This window comes from Hibiscus syriacus, unplaced genomic scaffold (assembly GCF_006381635.1).
Source record: "Hibiscus syriacus cultivar Baekdansim isolate YM2019G1 unplaced genomic scaffold, ASM638163v2 tig00111153_pilon, whole genome shotgun sequence".
Lineage (NCBI taxonomy): Eukaryota > Viridiplantae > Streptophyta > Magnoliopsida > Malvales > Malvaceae > Hibiscus > Hibiscus syriacus.
In genome coordinates this window covers 155519-179606 of record NW_024063000.1, presented here as the reverse complement: position 1 = coordinate 179606, position 24088 = coordinate 155519, and the positions used below count along the sequence as shown (strand labels likewise).

Genomic DNA, 24088 nt, shown 5'->3' with positions numbered 1-24088 from the left:
CACAGACTTGGATGACCATCACGCTTCTCATCAGTCTGTTTTTCAACTTCGGACAGTCTCGCTTCATATGTCCCGCCTCCTTGCACTTGTAACAGTGAATCGTCTTCTTATCCCTGGATTTGGATCTGGAATTCCGCTTCCGGACCCTGCCTTCTCTGGCTTCCGTCCACGATCTCGATTACCCTTGACATATAAGCTATCGGCTTGAGAGCTTTCCCCTGCATTCTGCTTCGCTGGTTGTGAGCCAACAAGGCTGCAGTAATCTCCTCAACATTGATAGTCTCTTTCCCATAGTAAGAGTCACCATGTTCGTAAGAGGGAGGCAACGAACACAACAGAATCATCGCTCTGTCTTCATCCTCAATTTTCACATCAAGCCGAGCCAGATCAGAACGATTTGATTGAAGACATTCACGTGTTGCGCCAAATCGTGATCGTCCTGCATCTTCAGCCCATACAGCCGCTGCTTCAGATACAGTTTTGTCGTTAAGGATTGGACATAACTGACTTTCCAACTTCCTCCAAATTTCGTCTGGAGACGATAGATGCATGACGTGATACATGACCTCGTCCGCCAAGCATAATCGTATGGTTCCTGCCGCTCGCTGCTGCAATTCTTCCCAATCTTCCTCATCCATCGACGCCGGCTTTTGTAGATCGCAAAGCCTTCAAGATCCCTTGCTGCGCCAATAGATCCTTCACCCTCGTTTGCCATAATCCGAAGTTACCCTGACCATCGAATTTCGCGACTTCGAATTTTGCTCCTAACATCTGATACCAATTGTTGACGAAACGGTAAAGAAAACAAAAGAACACGAGAATTTACGAGGTTCGGCAATGTGCTTACGTCCTCGTGCCTAGGCGGCGCTAGAAGTTTTTATTCAATGATATTTAGGTCTAGGTTACATCTATTTATAATAGAAAACCCTGGTACATAATTACAAAATTAACCCTGTACCGTACCGCGGGGCTACGCCCCGCACCCCCACCCACATAATTCGTAACCCCACAACGAGACTTTCTTTGTAAGGACAGTTGATGTCGCTTCGCTCACTCCGCTCCATCTCCTGTCCTCTTTACTGGTATATTTATGAGCCTACCTAACAAAAGGAGAGTCAACATTTGGGTGCATATCTTGGCCTATGGTAGTGGAAGACTTGCCTTGTAAAGCTGGAGTTTTTTATCACATTTAATCTACATTTGCACGAAATGGTGAGGCTGCTGTTTGCTATCAGACAACTACACATAAACAGATTAAAATCATTCAATAGCTAACATAATCAATCATATTGCAATAAAAAGTTAAAATTAAGTGGGAAAAATATACCCTCAAGTAGTATATATCTTTCGTATCTGCAAAATCAACTCTAATATTTGAGGCAACTTCAGCTATAATGTTTTCCGTGTATGAAGAAGGACCTTTGCGCAAAAAAATTTCTCAAATTCGTCAACACCGTCTCACTATGCAATCTTACCGACACTTTCCAGGTTGACAGAACGGCTCCTGCAACACACACACACATATATATATATATATAAACATGTTTTAGATATTATAGTAGACAAAATACTAAAACAGCGTTGTTTTAACCTCCTTCAGGGACAAATGGCTACTTAAAACACTCAATAATGTACTATTTTAGCAGACATGACACTAGCAGCCATTAAAACTCAACATATCTCTTGAAGCAATAACAAAGTGATCAATGCTTACCCTTGGAAAGTATTTTGCCAACCTTAGCCACCATTGACAGCTTTACATCTTTTGAAACTTCGCATTCTGTTTCAGCCCTCACCTTTTCAAAGGAAGATAACAGTCAGCACATTTTTTGCAATAGACAACCACGGGATCCCTTTTGATTCATCTACAAAAATTGGGGACAAAATATTGATGTAGTTTAAGAACATTTTTCCAAAATATAAGAAATAGCTTTCCTCATATTTTAGGCAATGGTGTACCACCAACCTTTATCTGAATTATTTTTCACCAAGATTAGAGGTTTCTCGCCCGTTCTTCTCTCGATAAATTCAACTGAAACTGGTTTCAGATGAGCAGCAAGAGTGTCATGGTTTTCATCATCCAAACCAACAGCAAACCATCTGGAGATTGCATAGTTCGAATATACAAACTCTCCACTCCTATCAGCATTAGACTTTGAAGCCCTTAACTGTACATTCCTATTAAATCTGGGAGCAAGCGACTCTAGAGTCGGAGTCGACCTATCCGAATCCTTCGAATGTCGCTTGTGTGGAGGGATGTAAGCCATGTATGATGCTCAATTCCAACACCTACAGGAAACAACCATTCCTAAGGAATTTCATAGCAATGTTAATATACTTATAAAACCTTAGACAACGTGGGAAACAATGTCCAGTTTTCACCAAAACACAAATAATCCAACAAAATCCAATTAGAGAAATATTACTAAGATACATAGATTATGTCAAAATGACACAAACATGATGGAACATGATAGATACGTTAGTGAGACACAAAACTAACTTTTTTTAGCAGCAAAATATGAAATTTTCGGGGGAAAAGACAGTATACCCATAAATAACTAAAAAATAATAATAATCTTCAATCTTTCTTTAAGTACCCATAATTTTATAATTCAGAAAGCTAACAAATAGGTTTCGCAAGGAAAAAAGAGAGATATTTACCAGATAATTCAACAGCTTTTGATTATTTGGTTCACGCCAAATAAGGGAAAGAAAAAGAAGGATTTTGATTCTTGAAGATCAAAGAGTGATGGTTTGGGGTTTGTATCTGGTTGAAACAGAACAGATGATTACGGCGTGATCTGTTAAATAAGTGATTAATTAAAATTTAGATCGATTATATTATATCATTTAACCGAAAATATTATCAAATATAATAATATATTAGGTAGCGCTTATATAAGTAATAGGTAACGCTTATATTGATCTATTTTCTAACTAAACAGTATATTTAAACCAGTAACATTGTAAATTTACCTATTACATTATAATTATCAGTTTTGATGTTTTGAGACTATACAATTTTAAATGTATCGACACTTTATGCGTACACCTCGTTGTACTTTCATTTTGGGAAAAAAATATCGACACATATTAAAGAGTGTCGATACATAATGTAAACCTATTTGTTAATTAACCAGTATATTTTTACCGGTTAAAGTGTAAATTTATCTGTTTCTGGGTTTTTGGTCTTTGAGAAACTGATAACATGTGTTTCCAATGTTATTCTTTTGTTACTGCAAAGTTTTTGTTCTTTACTTACTGGGTTTTGTTTAAAATATCCAACTTTTTGTATTAAAAAATGAAAATTCTGAAATAAAAATGACCACACAAGCACACTTTTTTACTACCGGTTTTGTTATTTCGAGACCGATTTTATCATATTTTTACCTGTTATATTGTTATAGATCGATACATTTTTATATCGACACTTTATTGGCGCTATAACTTCTTCTCTTTTAAATTCCAAAAGTGTCGATACTTATAATAAAGTATCGACACTTTCAACATATCTGGTAGTCTTTACGGTTTTCATATTGTCATATTTTTATCTGCTATATTATTAGGATCGATATTTTTTATAAGTATCGACACTTTATTAGCGCTATAACTTCTCTTTTAAATTCCAAAATGTCGATACTTATAATAAAATATTGACATTTTACTAGCGCTATAACTTCTCTTTTAAATTCTAAAAGTGTCGATACTTATAATAAAGTATCGACACTATCAACATATCCGTAGCGCTTTACCTGTTTTATCATTTATAACCGGTTTTGTCATTTTTTACCTGTTATATTGTTATAGATTGATACATTTTTATAAAGTATCGACACTTTCAATATATCCGGTAGCACTTTACCTGTTTTGTCATTTATAGACCGGTTTTTGTCATTTTTTTACATGTTATATTGTTATGGATCGATACATTTTTATAAAGTATCGACACTTTCAATATATCCGGTAGCGCTTTACTTGTTTTGTCCATTTATAGACCGCTTTTGTCATTTTTTTACCTTATATTGTTATGGATTACATTTTTATAAAGTATTGACACTTTCAATATATCCGGTAGCACTTTACCTGTTTTGTCATTTATAGACCGGTTTTGTCATTTTTTTACCTGTTATATTGTTATGGATCGATACATTTTTATAAAGTATCGACACTTTCAATATATCTAGTAGCGTTTTACCTGTTTTGTCATTTATAGACCGGTTTTGTCATTTTTTACCTGTTATATTGTTATGGATCAATACATTTTATAAATTATCGACACAAACCGAAGTTAAGTTTACAGGTTGCCAAATTTTTTAATATTTCTTCACGATTTCCACCTATTACATTATTATTACTCGATATTTCCGGTAGCGCTAAACCGAATTTGTCAAATATCTTTTAATGTATTCAGTAATGCCGTATATTAGTCTGCATTTTCTGAGACAATCCCAAAGGAAAAAGAAATACGAAGTGCTTTCCTCAGAAGTTATTGCTTTATTTATTTTTGGAAAAAGTACACCATTAGTTCTTAATTTATTCCATGCAGATCATTTTGATCACCAAATTTTCTAAAATCTTAAAATTTTATTTAATGTTTATTAACAATAATCCCAAATATATATAAATATAATATCTATAAAAGCGAAAAAAGCAAGAGTGTTTTTTTTGGGGGTTAAATGACATTTATCTTACATAAGCAAGATATGTTGTCGTCGTAGTGCCTTTTAACGACGGATATAAAATTTTTATGTTAAAGAAACGTATTTATAAAAATTTTAAGGTATGATAACTTATAAAGTTGTAGAATAAAAAAATATTTTAATTAAAAATATAAAAAAAATCTAAAATATAAAAATATTAATATTTTTAAGAAAGCAATTACCAAGTAAAATATAAATTATATTAATTCTCAAGGAAGCATATTTGTTGACGAAACACTTATCTCGAAGAGAATGATAAGGCATGCAAAGGGGAGACTAAGGGGCCCATGCTGAGTGAAGAAGGTGCTGTGGAGACTCGGGGAGAAATAACACACAACACAGCATAATACACAAAAAAAGTAGGGTAAATTACAGAGTCGGTCATTTTTGTTTCTCTTTTTTAAACCTATGGTCACTCGATCCAGAAACTTCAATACATGGTCACTTTTATTTATTTTTAAATAATAAGGTCCTTAACTTGTCGATCCATAAACATGTAGTCACTGAGACTTTAACAGCCGTTAAACCATTAACAACTGGATGACTTTGCACAATAATTAAACAAAATATAAAACATGGCATATCCAGTCCACTGGATTATATGTGGATTAAAAATGAGGAGATTAGTTGACCGACGATTTGACATCATTAGATTAATGTCACGCCCCCAGAACTTCGACGCCTCACACCGTCGGAATATCAGAGTCAAGGTCTGACGGGTCGTACGGCCTTAGACGCTTTAGACGCTCCTCGGTCTTCTCGGCGACTAAGTAAGCCTTACCCAAGCTAAGTGAGTGTGCTAACTCACAAAGGTTGGAACCAAGCCCTCAAGGCTTCGGATTGCGGAAGCTTTAAACACCAACGTGGCTACTCGGAGCCACAAGGTCAGACTATCGTGTGGAAGTGCTAACACGAAGGTGGCTACTCCTGGCCACCGAGATAGGCAACAAGAACAAAGAAACTAAGAACTCAGAAAGAATAGAGCAAATGCCTCAGAGCTTTATTACTCTCTCACAAAGAGAAGAATGGAATTGGGTCATTACAAATGAGGAGGAGAGCTCTCTATTTATAGTTGAGCTCCCTCTCAATCAATGGCCTAGATCATTTTACATCAACGGCTAAGATTTTCCCAATTAATGACAAATCCCCTAAATCAAGGAATTACAACCAAATCCTTCCTAATTACATCCATTAGTAGGATTCTTTCCTTGGATAGGTGTTCACACTGGATATGGTAAGATTTTCCCACAATATCTTCCTGATTTTGTTGCCTCTTGCCATATTTACCGAGCTTCTGTGATCATCTTCAGATATGATGCCACTTTCCTTTTCTGCACGACCAATGTGAACGGGCTCCATAGCATTCTCCAAGCGATGGGCCAAGTCTGGTGGATTTGGCAAGCCCGATAACAATCTTGAGATTCCCTTTCGGACTCTTGCACCAATATCTTGGCAAGCCCGATCCTCTGTCTTGAACCTCTCTGTCGGACACTTACACCAGTGTCTCGGACCCAAGTTCCTAGCCCGTGACACTCTTCCCCACTGAACTTAGCGACGCCCTCGTCGCTGCACTCAACGATCCTGGGCAACACCACTTTGGATACTTTTCCTTGCCTTGGCTTGTTGCGGTCCTCCCATACGAACTGCTTGCCTTGGCTTCTACCGCATGTAACTTCACGATCCCTCGCGCCATACTTCACATCAATCTTGGTTGCTTTTCGACACCTCCACTTGCTCACGTCCCCTCATAAGGACTCAACTTCCCATAATGGCTGTGCTCGCTTCGGCTCTTGCCGCCAAGTGATGAAATGGGCTAATATGCCCACAAGTGCATCTCTTCCGTAGGAACTTCTTCCTACAAGTCTTGATTTGCCTCGGCTTGGACCTCCTTGTCCCTTGCGGCAAAGTCTTGGATCTCATCCAAACTTTGTTCCATCCGCGTTAAGAGTTAGGTCTTGCCCGACCTACACTCACTTAAAATTGCAAATCAAGCTCACAAGAACACAAGAATAGTGTTGAGATGTACCTTCCCCTCTGATTAGTTGGCATTTACTCAAAATTTTGCGTCAGCCCTTCTTGCTCCATGAAGTCTGACACTCCCCGCATTGAACCCTTATCGTTGGAGTTCTTTGAGCCATCCTGTATCGACACTTTCTCACGGCAAAGTCTGATGCCCCCCTTGCTTTCTCCCTTCTAACACGAAGGTTGGAGCTCGCTTCCCACCTTTGAAATGGGTGGTGTCTCCACGGTTGTCTTGTCCCTCAACGTCTTGGCTCCCTTCGACTCTTGTCTATGAGTCTTTGAAGGATTGTTCCTCTCTTGAACATCCTCGGTAAGCCCTTGTCTCGACTCCTTGGACATGGTCAACTCGGTCTGCCCTTGGCCTCTACTTGCTTTGGCAGAAATGAACCGTATTGAGCCAAGTCGTAACGCCCCTTCGATCCTTGGTTCGTCCTCTTCTTTGGACAACACGATCCTGGGCTCATCCGTTACCTTGGATGACTCGACTCCCCTCGGGTAATCTTACAACACTGTTGGCACCTCAAGTTTACGCCCCTTCGCTTGCTCGACTCTTACCCTCGGCTTAGCATCTGTGTCACTTGAACTAGTGCACACATCATCACCAGATCCACCGTCTGGTTCATTATTGAGTGGACTTATTCTTCCACTCGAGGAACAACATTCCCCATCCTTCGACTTACCTTCATTGTGGGATATCTTGCCGCTACCCTCGGCTCTCGGCTTTGGTTTGGAAGTCTTGTTCTTCTTGACTCCAAACTCTTTGATGGACTCTGCAGTTGTCAAGGCTTCAGATAGCTCCCTGACTTCCCTTCGCTCCAACGCCCTCTTTGCCCACGGCTTCAATCCGAACATGAAGGTGAAGAATCCCTCTTCTTCAGCCAAACTTGGGACTTTGAGCATGAGTCTTCTAAATCGGCTCACATACTCTTTAAGTGTCCCCTTATGCCTGAGGCGCCTCAGCTTGGACCACGCCTCCATCCTGGAATGCTGTGAGCGAACCTGTTCACTTTGTACCCTCGGCTTGATGACTTTATCATTCGCTATCTCACCGGGTCCTTTCCTGTGCTCGACTGCTTTGACACCCGCAGTCTCGTCACGTCTCGATCCTGGGTGATCTACTTGACAGTTTGTAGTCGCTCCACGCTTGCCCCTTGACTCGGCTACTTTGAAAGATGTAGCCTCATCAAGTCTTGCGCCTGACTTGATTGCTCGATCATTCGTAATTGCATCTGGCTTTCTTCTTGGCTCAACCGCCTCATCCTCGACAGCCTTGCCTTGTCTTGATCCTTGCTTGGCCGCATTGATCCCATCAATCGGACCAAGTCTTTCCCTTGACTTGGCAGCTTGAACTCTTCTGCCTCCGCCAATGCTTGCTACTCCTCCTTCTCCCATCCTCTCCATGATGGTTGTAAGGCGACGCTTCTTGGGACATCCTCTAATCAAGTGAGGACCATCACAGAAGTAGCACTTGAGCTTCTCCTTGCTCGCCTTCTTCTTTTCCCCAGACTTGGCCTTGCCATTCTTTCCCGATGGCTTTCCTTGGTCGCGAACAGTCGTTGGCTCAACTTGGCCACTCAAAGAGCTTTCTATACCATCTCCCCGCTGCACCATTTCCTGGTCTCTCCCATTGTTGCCACTATCCCTGGGCATGGGCCTGGACGACACATTACTACTTGGCTTGACATCAACAAGCTCAGTTAGTATTCCGGCTACAGCTATGGCTCCTGAAAGTCTCTGGGCATCACCTTGCTCTTCCCCGAGCATCACCCCTAGTCTAAGTCCTTCCAAGAAGGTCTTGAGCACACCCTATTCACTCATTGCTCCCTTGCATATGAGTAGCTCCCTCTTGAGCTCATCCACCTCGCTTCTCAAAGCCGCTACCTCGGCTTCTTGGGCATTCCTCCCTCGAACCATCTCCAACTCATCTAGAACTCGTTGCGTCTCGACCTTGAATCTGCCCTCCATGGACTCTAATCGATCAAGGCGAGACTCCACAACACCCTGGGTCTGCTTGGCCTCATCCTCGACTTGTTCAAGTCTACCGACCCTTTGTTCCCACGAAGTTGAGATATGCTCTAAATTAATGAGCCTCTCTGTGTGGTCAGCAATACATTCCATCCAGTAGGCCCATTTCTCGTATAGTGAGAGTTCTTCTCGTTGTTCCTCATTAAGACTCTCCTCGTCTTCATGAGAGAACGTATCGTCTCGCTCGGACATGCCTTCGGCGTCACCCTTGAGCCTCTCTACCTCGAGAACCGGCTCCCCTTGGTGTGCTATCGTTGCCTCGAGCATTCCTTGCGAACTCATCACGGTATCCTCATGCTTGGACCGACGATGCTCTTGAGCCCAACGGACTCTCTCTCGTTTCCCATGACACTCCTTGCCTTTGCGTGCGGAAACTCCTCTTTTCTTGTGCCCCATTTCAATTATCAAGTAAATTGATTGAATGTAAGTAAAACAAACTTACCCGGTTTTGCACCTTCCACCAAACTTGGTCGAAACGATCGTTGTCTGCTCACAACGAAACGCTCTGATACCACTTGTCACGCCCCCAGAACTTCGACGCCTCACACCGTCGGAATATCAGAGTCAAGGTCTGACGGGTCGTGCGACCTTAGACGCTTTAGAAGCTCCTCGGTCTTCTCGACGACTAAGTAAGCCTTACCCAAGCTAAGTGAGTGTGCTAACTCACAAAGGTTGGAACCAAGCCCTCAAGGCTTCGGATTACGGAAGCTTTAAACACCAACGTGGCTACTCGGAGCCACAAGGTCGGACTATCGTGTGGAAGTGCTAACACGAAGGTGGCTACTCCTAGCCACCGAGATAGGCAACAAGAACAAAGAAACAAGAACTCAGAAAGAATAGAGCAAATGCCTCAGAGTTTTATTACTCTCTCATAAAGAGAAGAATGTAATTGGGTCATTACAAATGAAGAGGAGAGCTCTCTATTTATAGTTGAGCTCCCTCTCAATCAATGGCCTAGATCATTTTACATCAACGGCTAAGATTTGCCCAATTAATGACAAATCCCCTAAATCAAGGAATTACAACCAAATCCTTCCTAATTAAATCCATTAGTAGGATTCTTTCCTTGAATAGGTGTTCACACTGGATATGGTAAGATTTTCCCACAATATCTTCCTGATTTTGTTGCCTCTTGCCATATTTACCGAGCTTCTGTGATCATCTTCAGATATGATGCCACTTTCCTTTTCTGCACGGCCAATGTGAACGGGCTCCATAGCATTCTCCAATCGATGGGCCAAGTCTGGTGGATTTGGCAAGCCCGATAACAATCTTGAGATTCCCTTTCGGACTCTTGCACCAATGTCTTGGCAAGCCCGATCCTCTGTCTTGAACCTCTCTGTCGGACACTTGCACCAGTGTCTCGGACCCAAGTTCCTAGCCCGTGACAATTAACCTGACCCTTTTCTTTTGGATTCAAAACCCTTTTTATGATAATCAAACAAAAGAACAAAAAACTTTTGGGATTCAAACATTTCATGGGTAAACTACATTGAGGGAAAAATCAAAAGCATTCGAGGAAAAAAACTATAAGGGAGAAAATTATGTGGGAAGAACTATCTGTTGAGTGCTTTGAGGGTTTAAATCAAATCTGTTAAGGGTTGATCCTATGAGGATTGATAATCTCATGTATTCTCTGGGTAAAATCTAAACTTTTTGGGGTATTCTTTGGGTAAAAGCATTAACAGTTTCTCTGGGTGTTTATCATTCATTGTATTCTCTGTTTAAGGTGGGCTCTAATCTCTTGATATTCTTCGTCTGTATATATTCTGTGGGTATTCTCTTTAATCAAATTGGTTTGTTTTTTGTTGGTTTCAAAATATGCTGAAAAATAGGCTTCGAGACAAGGGGATAATGTGATGGAGTATGATAAGTGATTCCTTTTTTTGTCTGTATATACTAGTGTTTTCCTCCTTTTTTTCTATAGGTTTCTTTGATGTGTATATAAAGCATAAACTGTTTGTTTGTACTTGTTCTTTCAACTATTTTTGTCTTCATAAAGTGTTTTCAACTATTTTTTGTTCATTCATGTCCATAATTTAATAATTTTGTTTTGTTTGTGTGATATGTTGATTCTTCGAAAGCTTGGAATGCTTGTATGCTTACTATTGCATTTTAGAAAGTAACCACTATTAAAATATATTATTGTTGGGTTCAAGAATATAAAATATGGAATATTTGTCTTCTTGTGTTCTTTTATTGTTGAGTTTAGAGTCTACTGCTATAAGAAAATATATTATGTTTGCTTTTATTGTTGGCTTTTATGTCAAGTACTTGTGTCCACACATATTTATTTATTGTTGGCTTTTACGTGCTGTTCATATCCTGATTTAGAAAAATTTACTGTTGCAATTCTTATGATGAGAATTTTATGTTTTTGCATATAGGAAAATACACTTATAATAGAAAAATACACTTCCCAATTTGTTGCGTATTTTGATCTTGTTGATTGTGATACATTCTCTATGTTAGAAGTATGTGATATGATAAAAAAGTTTGGTTTGGGTGTTCTTATGAAATGTATTGGCGAGTACCATATGTAACACCTTACACCAGTATGACACACAGTCGACCAATAAGAGTGTCATACGGGACCACTAGAGTGGCTAACCAAAAACTTTCTTCAATATACTAAATGGAAACATCCATTTATAAATTATTCAAGATAAAATAAATAACAACATTTATATAAATTAGTTTACATTCGGGAGCTCCCAAAATAATTTCTTCAAAATATAGACTATTCATTTAAAATAAGTTACGACTCGATTATTACAAAACAAGGTTACAAATATACATGCCCTCTAATAATAAACCGAGACATACTCTGCTCTAAATGCTGGTCTGGTATACTCTAGATAAAAACTCTTCAACTGCTCCACCTATGAATATGCGTAAGGATACAAATTCCTAACACTTAGTTAACTAGCCCATTGTCACACTAACAACTAAACATATTAAAAATGGTTCATTTGCATGCTCAACAACTGATAAAATATATTGAGTATACTCGCATACTCACTCTCTACTCTATGATAGACATCATGGTGTGACTGAGGGATTTATGTATCTCGGAGCTCACACACCCCTCTAGTCTATCGAGGATAAGGCTCGAAATCTCTGCACCAGACACAACACCCTCGATTAGCCCACCCCTTGTGAATGTCAGATATTGCGCCTTAGCTAGTCAATTTAAAGTGCCTTGTGCACTACCTAAGGATATCTGGACTGCATCTATACTTCGTCACCCTTACTACTTCTAAAGAAACTCGAGTGTCTGAATCGTTTCCCGAGTATCAAGCAAGGCTAGTTTTATGTCATCCTGATTGATCTTGTTTTTATGTGTAATTAATAAATATTATTGTTCCACTCGTAGTCTTATTTGAGAGTATTTAAAGCTTTTTGGGAAACCTCACTTGCCTCTACACTTTCTCTTGTTTTAAAGTCCATAACATATACTTGATATCGATACTGAACTTACAATATCGATACCTTTTCTGAGTTATTGATACCCTAATGCAAACTCTCTTGAAAAAAAATAGAGGAGTATCGATACTTGGACCTTAGGTATCGATACTCCCTAGAGTACCGATACCAAAATGTTATTCTGGAATATGGGTCTCGATACCAAGCACCTCAGTCTCAATACCAAATCCTTAGTATCGATACTCCTTCAAATGATATCGATAATGCACTCATAAACTTTAAAATTTTTAGGCCTGAACAAGAACAATATCGATACTAATCCCTCCCCTCGAAAATGCCTTATTTAGGCACTTAAATTCACTCACATTTCTACCTTTATGTTTCCCAAATGTTCTTAGTGTTTTATGTACTCATATAGGGTCATAAATAAGGCTTTAAACATATTAATAATATAAAATATAGTTTCTACCATGAACATGCTCATCAAGCTTTAGATTTCAACTTCATGATATGATACACTTCTAATGACCCACTTAAAAGTATGGAGGAGTTGTTCATGTGGTTACCTTGAATTTCTTAGCTAATGGCAAAGCTACCAACTCACTCAAGTGGTGCTTTCTCATTTCCCTTAGCTTTTGAATTTTCTCCCACTTTTTTCAATAAACAAAATTAAAAAAAGATTACTAACTTAGCTAGATAGGTTGGGATTTAAAACACTTCTACAACTTAAATCTTACCAAAAACAAGCTAGAAACTAAAGATTCTCATAAACCCCTCAAAAACCCATTTTGGCAACTATGGTTAAAATCTTATAATGAGGAGCTTAAATTGAAGCTAGCATGATGATGATTAATAATCTTACCTTGGATTAACCAAACTAGATTTGTAATACTTGGAAATCTTGCTTTTGGAAGGGAAGAGGAAGAGAAAATGATGAAAGAAATATGAAAGAGGTTTGGTGGGATGTTTGGGGAGTGGTTCACGTAAACACCATAAAATAAGGGGGAGTTTTCAGCTTTCAAATACAAATGGGTAAATTGCATTTTTAGTCCATTTGACTATAAAATCAAACAAAATCACCCTTAACCCTTGGGTCCAACTCAAGCCCACTCCCAAATTAGCTAAGTCCAAATTTTTTATTGGGTTATTTGGTTTGATTTATATGTCTCGGGTTGCCCCGAACTACTAACTTAGGTTTCGGGGTGTTACACTAGATGTTGCTTTAACTAAAAATTCCATCAGGTCATTAAAAACTTATTCTGATTGTATGAAAATGTTTAACAACCTGCCTAGTAATAAATACATTCAGATTTTATCTGGTGCAAAATATTGCTGGAGATAGTGATAGCTGAGAAATAGATGTTCAGGAAGAAGCTGAGGAGGAAGCTGAGTAGGAAGTTGAGGAAGAATTTGATGAGGAAGTTAAGGAATAAGGTTAGGAGAAAGAAAAACGATGTAGAACAATTTAAGGGTAGTGATACTAAATTAGGGTTTGATGAAGGTGATCAGAAGAATGAGAATATAAGAATTAGGGTTCAAAGAGAAATGGATGGGTTTGGACCTGATGGCGTGAGATTAAATCCCAAGTTAGAATCATATAATGACAAATCTGAAGAACTTGATAGTGATCGTGATTCTGACTCAGATGGTTCTAGGTTTCTTGAGTTTAATATAAAAATTGGCATGATGAACCCTAAATTTAGAACAAGTTTAATCTTTCATAATAGGATTATGATAAAGGAAGCCTTAAGGCAATATGGGAGGGTGAATAGGGTTCAAGTTAAACTTAGGGTTAATGATGCCAAAAAACTTCAAGCAGTTTGTAAGAAAACTTGTTCGAAATGGTTTTCATCTCAGTTAGTCCGGCTACTCATGAAGCTACACGATACTAACCTCGAAACTCGCATAACAATTCCTAAAAATCATGGAGAATCGTTGGTTTAGAAAGGATTTTAAACACATCAAATTCTACATTGAAGATGATAAAATTTTCATCGTTGAAGAAACTGATGATGACATCAGAGCATATTCAATGGACCATTCATCGATGTCCGAGTCCGAAACTGAGGTTGAAACCAGGCCGAGAATCAGTACACTGTAGAGGCCGGTGAGTTTAAATGCATTCAATATCATTTTATTCTCCCGGAGTTTCAATTTATCTGGGCTGTTCGAGGAAGAAGGTGAAGGTTCGAGGTTCGTCACTGATGCTCCAGTATGGAAGATTATATCGAAACTAGAAGAGATAACAAAGGTGGTTTGTTTTACGATGAGGAAGAAATATTTTAGATTGAGTTTGAAGCGTTCAAGAGAATGTGTTAAATGACCATTGACAATTGTGGCTGAGATATTCGAGCTAACACTATCATTGGTTTTCGTTTAAGAAGACGGTGGGTTTGTGAACTACAATGTTTTTACACATTATTTATGTATATATTGCTTGGGTTTTTGTATTTGATTAATTTTTTTTGAAGAATAAGAAAATGAAGAAGAAGGAGAAAAAGGAGAGTTGATGGAGGTAACGTGCCACATCAGCCCTAAATGGAAGGTAATGGCAGGATCTTACTGAAAACGAACTAAAAGTTTGATGACTGTATTGTAAGTTTTAAAAGGTGGGTGATCAAAATACAAGTGCTATAAAAATTTGGGGACTATTTATATACTTTACCCTTAATGCTATTATGACAAGGGAAAATAAATGTTTATTAGTCAAAGTTAGCAAACATGTTATATGGGTGTTGGGTGGCCCGTGATCAACCCGATTCGAAGTAAAATAACAATGTTTTAAACAAGGAGAAATCATCTTTGTGTCATCCCTATTTTCCACGTTATTCAATTTAGTACCAAAGTTGAAATTAATTTCATAATTTTATCTCAAAAGATTTAATTTTTTAAGTCCCTAATTAATCAATTAATTATATCTATATTTATTTTGTGATTTTTTTGAGGAAACAAATCAAGTGAAGGCCATAAAAGGGACTTGAAAGCTCAACTAGTAAATTTAAGATTATTGAGGAAACTAATCGGAGACGAGATCGGAAGAAATTGATTCAAAAGAAGAATTTAAAGACCAAATTTCGAAGTGTTATACGTATAGATTCATGAACAATCTCACAATTTGGCGAGAATAAAGGAGCAAATATTAGAATCTTATCTTTTGATTATTTTCCTTTTAATGAAATTTATTTTATTTACCAAGACTAATCTTGTTGAATTATTTTTCTAATTTTAGAATTAACAGATTTCAAAGAGATGGTAACTCAAAATAGTGAATGTCACGGTAAATTATATAATCACTATGATTCAAGTTGATAAGAGCAGACATGAGCTAAAGGTGTGTTAAGGGTGAATAAGTGTGCTTGGTTGTTATATTTCAACCTATGGGGCCAGATAATTTAGGTGTATTGCCTTTTTATCTATGTTTGTTATGCATGAAAATTGTTCATTCCTGATTATTGTATGCATATGAAAGAGGAATTTTAAGCATAAATAGTTATGAGACCTTCATAAAAAATGATTGATTGAAAAGTTGTGTTATAGAGTGAGAGTGCATGTCTAAGAGTGGGTTTGGAAAAGACTTGGTATTTAAGCGTGTCTAGTGTGTCACCTATATTTTTCTAGAGACCTACTTGGTGCATTGTTCGTTTCTATACTCACTTTTAAATTCATAAAATATTATGAAAGTTTACACGCTTTGTAACTTAGAGAAGGTTAAAAAGTGAAATTTGATAGTTTTATTAAGATAAGACTTTTAGTCATAGTAATTGAATTGTCAGTGGTCTCTTTAAAGTCAATATTTTACTAATATGATTATTAATTTAGACACCATAAGATTAGAGAATGTAGGGGTAGCTGTAAATAATTGTCTACCTTATGAATGATATAGAATGTGGGGTGTACTAAAACAAATCTATGATTTCATATTTTGTGTTCTGAATCATAAAAATTGTATGAGAATGACTCTTTAAGTTGCATAAATCTAAGAGAATTTTAATTATCTTAATATGGAAATTACAGATGATATATGTGAAATCATAATATGTATATGTTTATTAAGTAGAACAACTTTTGTGAAACCTAGTGAAAATTGTTTTAGTAGTTCTATTGTGAAACTTGAGATGATAAATCTTGATTTAGTCAGACAAGATGTTGAATACCTTAGGAAGCTACCTTGTTAAGAATCCTTAAAAGAGAAATATGCTTATCCTTTGTGTTTTTACGTTACTCATGAGATAACATATGAATGATTTAAACCAAATCTACAATGATAATAAAAAACATGAGTTCGTAAATAAAGAGATAGTACTTAAGTTGAATTACGAGAGGATAAAAGAGGATGATTTTAATCTCTTAACTTAAGAGTCGAGGGGAACTTATATTAAGCCCATTTGATTGAAGAATTATTGGTTCATAGCCCTAGTTTTGGGTGGTTCTAGTGAGAAGGACTTAATGAATCCACTAGTGTGAAATAATGTGTTTTACACTCTCAATGAATTCATAGCCCAAAATGTGGGTGATCATAGTGAGAAGGACTTGATGGATTCACCAATTTGAGATGTCGAATTTTATGCTATTAATAAGGTCATAGCCCAGGATTCGGGTGGTTCTTATTGAGACGGGCTTGATGATTTACCAAATTGATAGAATAAACTATTATATGTTCTTAATAAACTCATATCCCATGTTTTAAATGGTCTTTGTGAGACAGACTTAATAAATTCATTGAATCTTAAAATGAGAGGTTGAGCTTTCTTATTGCTCTTAATGATTTTACATCCCTAATTTGGGTGGTTTATATTGAGATAGACTTGATAAAATCACCTACGTAAGTTTAAAGGATTAGTCACATTCTATGAAATACTTTTGGGCATCTTTTCTAGAGCCTTACCAGCATCCTAAGGTATATTTGGCCAAAAATTAATGATCTATCGCGAAACTAACTTGGTGAAGAAATTATTCGTGTGTTGTGAGTTTACCCTTGTTTTAACAAGTTCCAGATTCGTTCACTTGTTAAGAGAAGAATTTTTCATTCCACTATATTAGTTCCAAATACGTTCACTAGTACTTAAGCAACTATTTCGTTGGTGCTCTTTTCGCATTCAAATTTTCATACTTATTTGCATTAGTGGGGGATTGTTTGTAATGCAAATAGTGGAGAGATTTTTTAGGGAGAATGTTACCTATTTTTAGTGAGTAGTTGGAGTAGGTTGTTGTTATTTGATAACTTTATCCCTCTGTTACTCCTATAAAAGAAATCTCTCTCCCTAATTAGAACACAAAAACTGATAGTTTCATTATTTCTTTTTTCAAAAGTTTCTTATTGAAGAGTGCAACACAAGTGGGTTCCACTTCCTCACTTCGGGTGTATGAGGTCTAATAGATTGTGTTAACCTTAGGGAGCAACATCCATTTCGAGATTACACCAATCTGGGTGAAATTGCTTCTAAGTAGCGGCTTTCATACCAGGACATAGTAAAACCATTTGATCTCCTTCATTATTTGATTATTATTTGTTAGTCAATATTAACATAATTGTTTTGCAACAATATTATTTCCTTACAAGAAACACCACTACAAAAAGACTATAGTTGTAATAAACCCATAACCACATTCAATCATATAAAGCAAGCATTTTTCTCAAACATTCTTAAATATCTAAGCAATTCCACAGAAAATAGAAAATCGATGCAATAAAAAGTTCCAGAAAAATAAATCCATAAAGAACTACCCAAAATACACAATAACCTCAAAAACCATACCGTACAAACAATAAATGCCGACATGTAGAAGGTTTGTGTTAGGATTTTCGGAAGCTCGAAATGATAACCGGAACGATTTGCAAAGAGGGGTCGGAACGGTTTTGTGTTTAGGGAGTAAGGATATTACTATTCATAAAAACATTTTTGTGCTCAATTTTAAATTAAAAGAACTTTGAATTATTTTGTAAATTTTGAATAAATTCAATTAAGTCCAAATACATTTTGTAAATTCAATTCAAGTCCAAAAACCATTTTGCCTTAAATTGTTATATCGAAACATAGTTCAACAGTTTGATCACTAAAACTCGTGTTTTGAGTCAAAAGAAAAGTTGGGAGAATTGGGTTCCCAACTCCCACATTGTAATTCTCATCAGATTCTTCTCCAATGTTGATTTTTAATGTTTGGGGAATCCATCGGCCTTGAAACTTGTTATCTTCAAAGTTATATTGATAGAACGATTGGATGAACAAAGTGGGATTAAACAAGAAGAGGGTTTTGTTGAAACAGGTGATTTTCAACAAAAAAAAATTATTTTTTTAACTTTTAAGGGAAAAAAAATGAATAGGAAGTGTTTGTTTTGAGATTTGATTTTAAAAAAGAGACCAAGTTTCATTAGAGGGAAACCTCAAATATGAGATGTAACCTCTAGCTTTGGAGATCACTATAATTCAAATTAACGAAAATCATGAAATCTTCATAATATAGCATGCTTCGACAGATAATTGATGTAAATCCGTAAACAAAAAATAAGAGTTCATAAAATATATATTATAAACCGAGTTTAAAATCCAAAACAAGTAAAAAAAATGCTCCAAAATCTTCGATATAAACATAGAAAATTAACGGATAAAAATAAAATAGAGTTTAAAATCGTCCATACAATATCTATATGAAAATGTGTGACTAGTTGATCCTCAAGTACCAGTCGTAATCCTAAAAACCAAAAGGATATGAAAAAACAAACTATAAAAGTGAGCTATAAAGCTCATTATGTTCTCTACCTGATACAAATATATGATGTGTAAATCAAATGGCTGTCCCTTTTTCCCATATGTATGGGGTAAGGGGGAGGTAAGATAGTAGGCTACCCCCAACACTAGGTTGAGAGCAAAACAAACTATAAAAGTGAGCTATAAAGCTCATTATGTTCTCTACCTGATACAAATATATGATGTGTAAATCAAATCATAGACAATAATAAATTAAAGTGCACTACAAGAATATTGTAACAAAAATTTCACACAGCATTACCTTTCGTCGCGGATAAACATGATGGGATGTTACCATTTGAAGAGGTACCTAAATTTGAGTACAAAATTCAAGATGAGGAAAATGGCCTTCGAAGAGGATCCCTTTCAGATACAAAATAAGGATGGAGATATAACTCTCCAAAGAGAATCCTAGTCAGATACATAAATCAGGATGAGGTTATATTCCTCCGAAGAGGATCCCAATCAGATACCTAAATCAATCTGTGGATATAGCTCTCCGAAGATGATCCCAAATAGAAACATGATGGGGATGTTAACTTTCATTGAGGATCACATGCAAAAATAGGATGAGGATATTACCCTCGGTAGAGGATCCTATGCATATAACAAAAATGCATCAATATACAGATTAAACGCGGTGCAGTATTATCAAAAATTAGATATATTACAAATAAACACAATTAGAATATGAATATGCGTACAAATAACATAATACAACATAATAGCATAAAATATTAAATGTATCAAACAAGTCAAAGGGACACACCTATAGTAGCTAACTAATAACAACTAAGTCTTACGCTTTCCATGGTCGATAATATTAGGTTTTGCAGAATGGTGACGCATATCTCAAGACGAACGTGCATAATCAAACTAGGCTGAGTGGAAGTGATCAAGATCTACTAGAGAATGATGCAGAGACACGTGATCACCTTCAAAATATGATACCAAAAAGTGAGTCCAAAATCTTATAATTTACTTAACTTATTTGTAACTTTAAGCAACAAGGTCAAAATTTAACAAAATAAATTACAGAAACGAGTTCAGGATATCGAAAAACATAATATATGAGTTAACAAAAAAGTTGACGAAAAAAGTCAACGGTTAAAATCAACAATCAAAGGTCAATGGTCAAACGGTTCGATTAGTGATTCGATCAGTAGTTTAGGGCTGGTTCGAGGTAAGACTACTTTGATCTATTCAGTTAGATCGATCCAACGGTTTGAACCGCCTTAACAGTCTTACACGCACACAACGACACATGAGGCACACTACGACTGCAAAAAATTACCAAAAATTACAAAAACTATTTTACGGGGAGTCACTTATAAAAATTGGTTTCACGAAAAGATCGAAGAAGATGGGGTTTTAACAAAACTCCAACATTTGAACCTTCCTCGGTTTCACATGACAACTACGAATAGCGAACCAATGATACCTAACAAACAGGGACGATGAGACGAACAACAGGGTGCCAGTGATGACAACCACGACGACCAGACGCCAACAGAAAGACCAAAACGCACAATGATGGTTAGGTGGTGGAGAGAGAAAGAGAGGGCTTGAGAGATAATGACAAACGGCTAAGAGAAAAGAAAAGAAAAAAAAGTGGGAGCTTAAACCATAGAAAAATTGGGTAAATTAATCCCTTAGCCCATGAACTTCCATAAATTTACGAAAAAGCACTGAAATTTATAAACTTTCAAATTTAACTCAAACTTTGGGGTGTGACATGAGAGTTTGAGTCAAAGAAATGAATGCTCTTGGAAGTGAAAATTCAAGGAAAGTTCGGACTTCTAAACTGAATTGGTTTGAGTAGTATTCTATTTTAAGTTCGGCTTTGACAAATTAGCCCAAACCCAATGGGCTGTAGAGTTGACTTATCCAAGCAAAGTTAAGAAAACAATTTGGAGATTTTAACTTGATTTTAAATGTTATAATGATGGACTATCTTGGAGTAATTGTAAGGGTTGCAATGAGGAAGAAAGCAAAAGCATACTATTGTCATTTCCATGATACTTAAAATCTGCATATATATGCACATTGTGGCATATCTCTAGTAGATGCCTGCCATGACCAAACTATAACCATCGTTTTTCAACAAAATCCAGAAACAACACAGCTAAGAGAGGAAGATCATCATGATTCTTCTATGCTAGAAAAGGCTCGCAGCTCAAGAAGTGTTCCCATATCAAACTTAAGTTGTCTTTAAGCAAGTCAAAGATCCCATTTGTTTCCAAATCCTGCTCCTGAAAAAAAATAATCGAAAGTGATTTTCCATAATCATCTGTTTTCGAGTAATATGTGTATAAATTGCATGATAAAGTTACAGGTCGTTTAACAAAATCAGGAAAAGGGCAACAAGTGCTGCTTACCACCAGTCCTGAAACGATCCCTTTCAACTTCAAGAAAACCTCCTCCGAGGCTTCACCGTATGCGGTTCTGAAATCAAATCTGTCAGCATGTCGTACCTTGAGTCTTATGGAAGGGTTTTCATAAGCACTAGTCATTGTGTGCCAAACACCAACAACATTGTATCTGTTCCCACTTGATGCTTTTCCGGATGGCCATCTCAACCCACCATTCACATCTCTGTCCAGGACTGCTGAATCAATCAGATTTTGAATGCTTTTCATCTCATCTTCCTGAGATTAAACGAAATAACTCAGACGGTAAAACTAATGTCACTGGAGATCAATAGGATCCAAACTAACTTACAGTCATAGAAGTTAAGATTCTCTTGGGTAAGCATCAACCTCAAATCGAGATTCATATCCAGGCATGATATGTCAATAACCATGTCACGCACTTGATTTAGTTCTACCTGCAAAAAGAAAAGATTCTGTTTCATGGTAAAACGAGAAAAACTGGGGGACATTCACAAATAGCAATATGTTGGTCCATTCCATAATTGCAGATTAAATTCGAGACTGCATAAGGAGAGCCAACATATTGGGTGCATATCTTGGCCTATGGTAATAAAAGACTTGCCTTGTATAGCTGGAGCTTTTTATCTTCTTTTACTCTACATTTGCACGAAATGGTTGAAGCTGGCTGAGTGCTATCAGACAACTACACATAAACAGATTAAAATCATTCAATTGCTAAAATAATCAATCATATCACAACAAAAAGTAAAGTGGGAAAATATACCTTCACATGGTATACATCTTTCATATCTGCAAAGTCAACTCCAATCTTCGAGGCAACTTCAGCTATAATGTTTTTCGAGTATGAAGAAGGAAGACTTGTGTAAAATGATTTTTTCAATTCCGTCAATGCCGCCTCACTAACACAATCTTTACTGATACCTTCCAAGCTAAAGATGAGCTCCTGCACCAATATTGAAAAGCAGGGTTGCTTTGATCTCCTTCAAGGAAAAATAGTCCTGAAAACTAATCCATAAGACTCAAAGGTAAAATAACGATTCTTAATATCTTACCTTGAGTCTTATGGATTAGTTTCCATAAGCACTAGCCATTGCTAAGATAAGGATCATTTGCTTTCGAGGAAGCAATAGCAAAGTAATCAATGCTTACCCCTGAAGAAGTATTTTGCCAAACCTAGCAACCATTTCTAGCTTTACATCTTTCGAATCTCTGCACTCTATTTTGGCCCTTGCCTTTTCAAAGGAAGATAATAGGTATGGCAGAACATTTTCTGCAATAGATGACCACGGGCACCCTTTTGCTGCATCTACGATAATTGGGGACAAAAAATGTAGTTTCAGAACACATTTCCACAATATAATAAATAGCTTTCCACATTGTTTTAGGAAATGATGTACCACCAACCTTGATCTAAATTATTTTTCACCAAGATTAGAGGTTTCTTGCCCGTTCTTCTCTCGATAGATTCTACTGAAACTGGTTTCAGATGAGCAGCAAGAGTGTCATTGTTTTCATCATCCACACCAACAGCAAACCATCTGGAGATTGCATAGTCCGAATATACGATCTTTCCACTCCTATCAGCATTAGACTTTGAAGCCCTTAACTGTGCATTCCTATAATTCTGGGAATCAGGGACTCTGGAGTCAGAGTCAACCTATCCGAATCCTTCCAATGCCGCTTGTGTGGATGGATGTAAGCCATGTATAATGCTCAATTCCAACACCTATAGGAAACTACCATTGTTAAAGGAGTTTCATGGCAATGATAATGTACTTATAAACCTTAAACAACATTGGAAACAATATCCAGTTTTCAACAAAACACAAATAATGAAACAAAATCTAATAACAGAAATCTTAACTAAGATACATAGATTATGTTAACATGATAAAAGTAAACATGACAGATATGTTAGTGAGACACAAAAGTCATTTTTTTAGCAACAAAATATGAAATGCTTGAAAAAGAAAACAAGCAAAGCCTTTAAGTACCCATAAAATAACTCAAAGTAAAACAATCTTCAATCTTTCTTTGAGTACCCATCAAAGAGGCATCATTTATAATTCAGAAAACTAACAAATAAGTATTGCAAGGAAAAAAGAGATATTACCAGAGAATTCAATGGCTTTTGAATCTTGAAGATCACAGAGAGATGGTTTGCGGTTTGTATCTTGTTGTAAGAGAACAGATGATTGGTGTTTTTATACTTGAACTTACTTTCAACTACTTAAATTGCAAGGTCCTTTGAAAAAAAGGGGAAAAAAATGCACAAGAACTTTCCTCAGAAGTTGTCGCTTTATTTTTTGCGGCGAAGTACACCTTTAGTTCTTAAATTATTCCCTGCATATCATTTTGATAACCAAATTAACTTAAATTATAAAATTTTATTTTAAATAACAATAACTCCAAAAAAATGTATTTACAAATTTATAAAAACTATAATATTTTTAAAAATAGAAAAAATGAAAAAAGGTTTTTCTATTTTGTAATTATTTAAAAAAGCAAAGGCTTTTCTATTTTAAAAATAGTTGGTCCTCTTAAAAATTTTAAATTATTATATATTTTAGATATTTTTATATTTTTATTGATAATTATTTTCGTCTCTCAAAAATTTCAAAAATTTATCCATTTTAAAATTTTAGAAATTCAATTTCTATTAAATATCGAGTTTGATCCTACATGCTTGAGTGAAGAAGGTGCTACCACATGGTAGAGAGGAGAGTCTAAGGAACAACATAGAATGGACACAAACGAAGATGTTATAAAAATC

At 36.5% G+C, this 24088-nt stretch overlaps 1 protein-coding gene and 1 pseudogene across 1 annotated transcript; both read right to left on the bottom strand.

Annotated features, from left to right (window-relative positions):
* Positions 1-1800: 1800 nt before the first annotated feature.
* LOC120154948 lies at positions 1801-2676 on the bottom strand. Its single transcript, XM_039166554.1, has 3 exons — positions 2665-2676; positions 1967-2289; positions 1801-1865 (listed from the first exon to the last, which is right to left on the bottom strand). Exons 2-3 carry the CDS (start codon positions 2265-2267, stop codon positions 1801-1803), a joined length of 366 nt encoding a protein of 121 aa, XP_039022485.1. The 5' UTR covers positions 2268-2289; positions 2665-2676.
* Positions 2677-21045: 18369 nt separating this feature from the next.
* Positions 21046-22954, bottom strand: LOC120154947 (annotated as a pseudogene).
* Positions 22955-24088: the final 1134 nt, after the last annotated feature.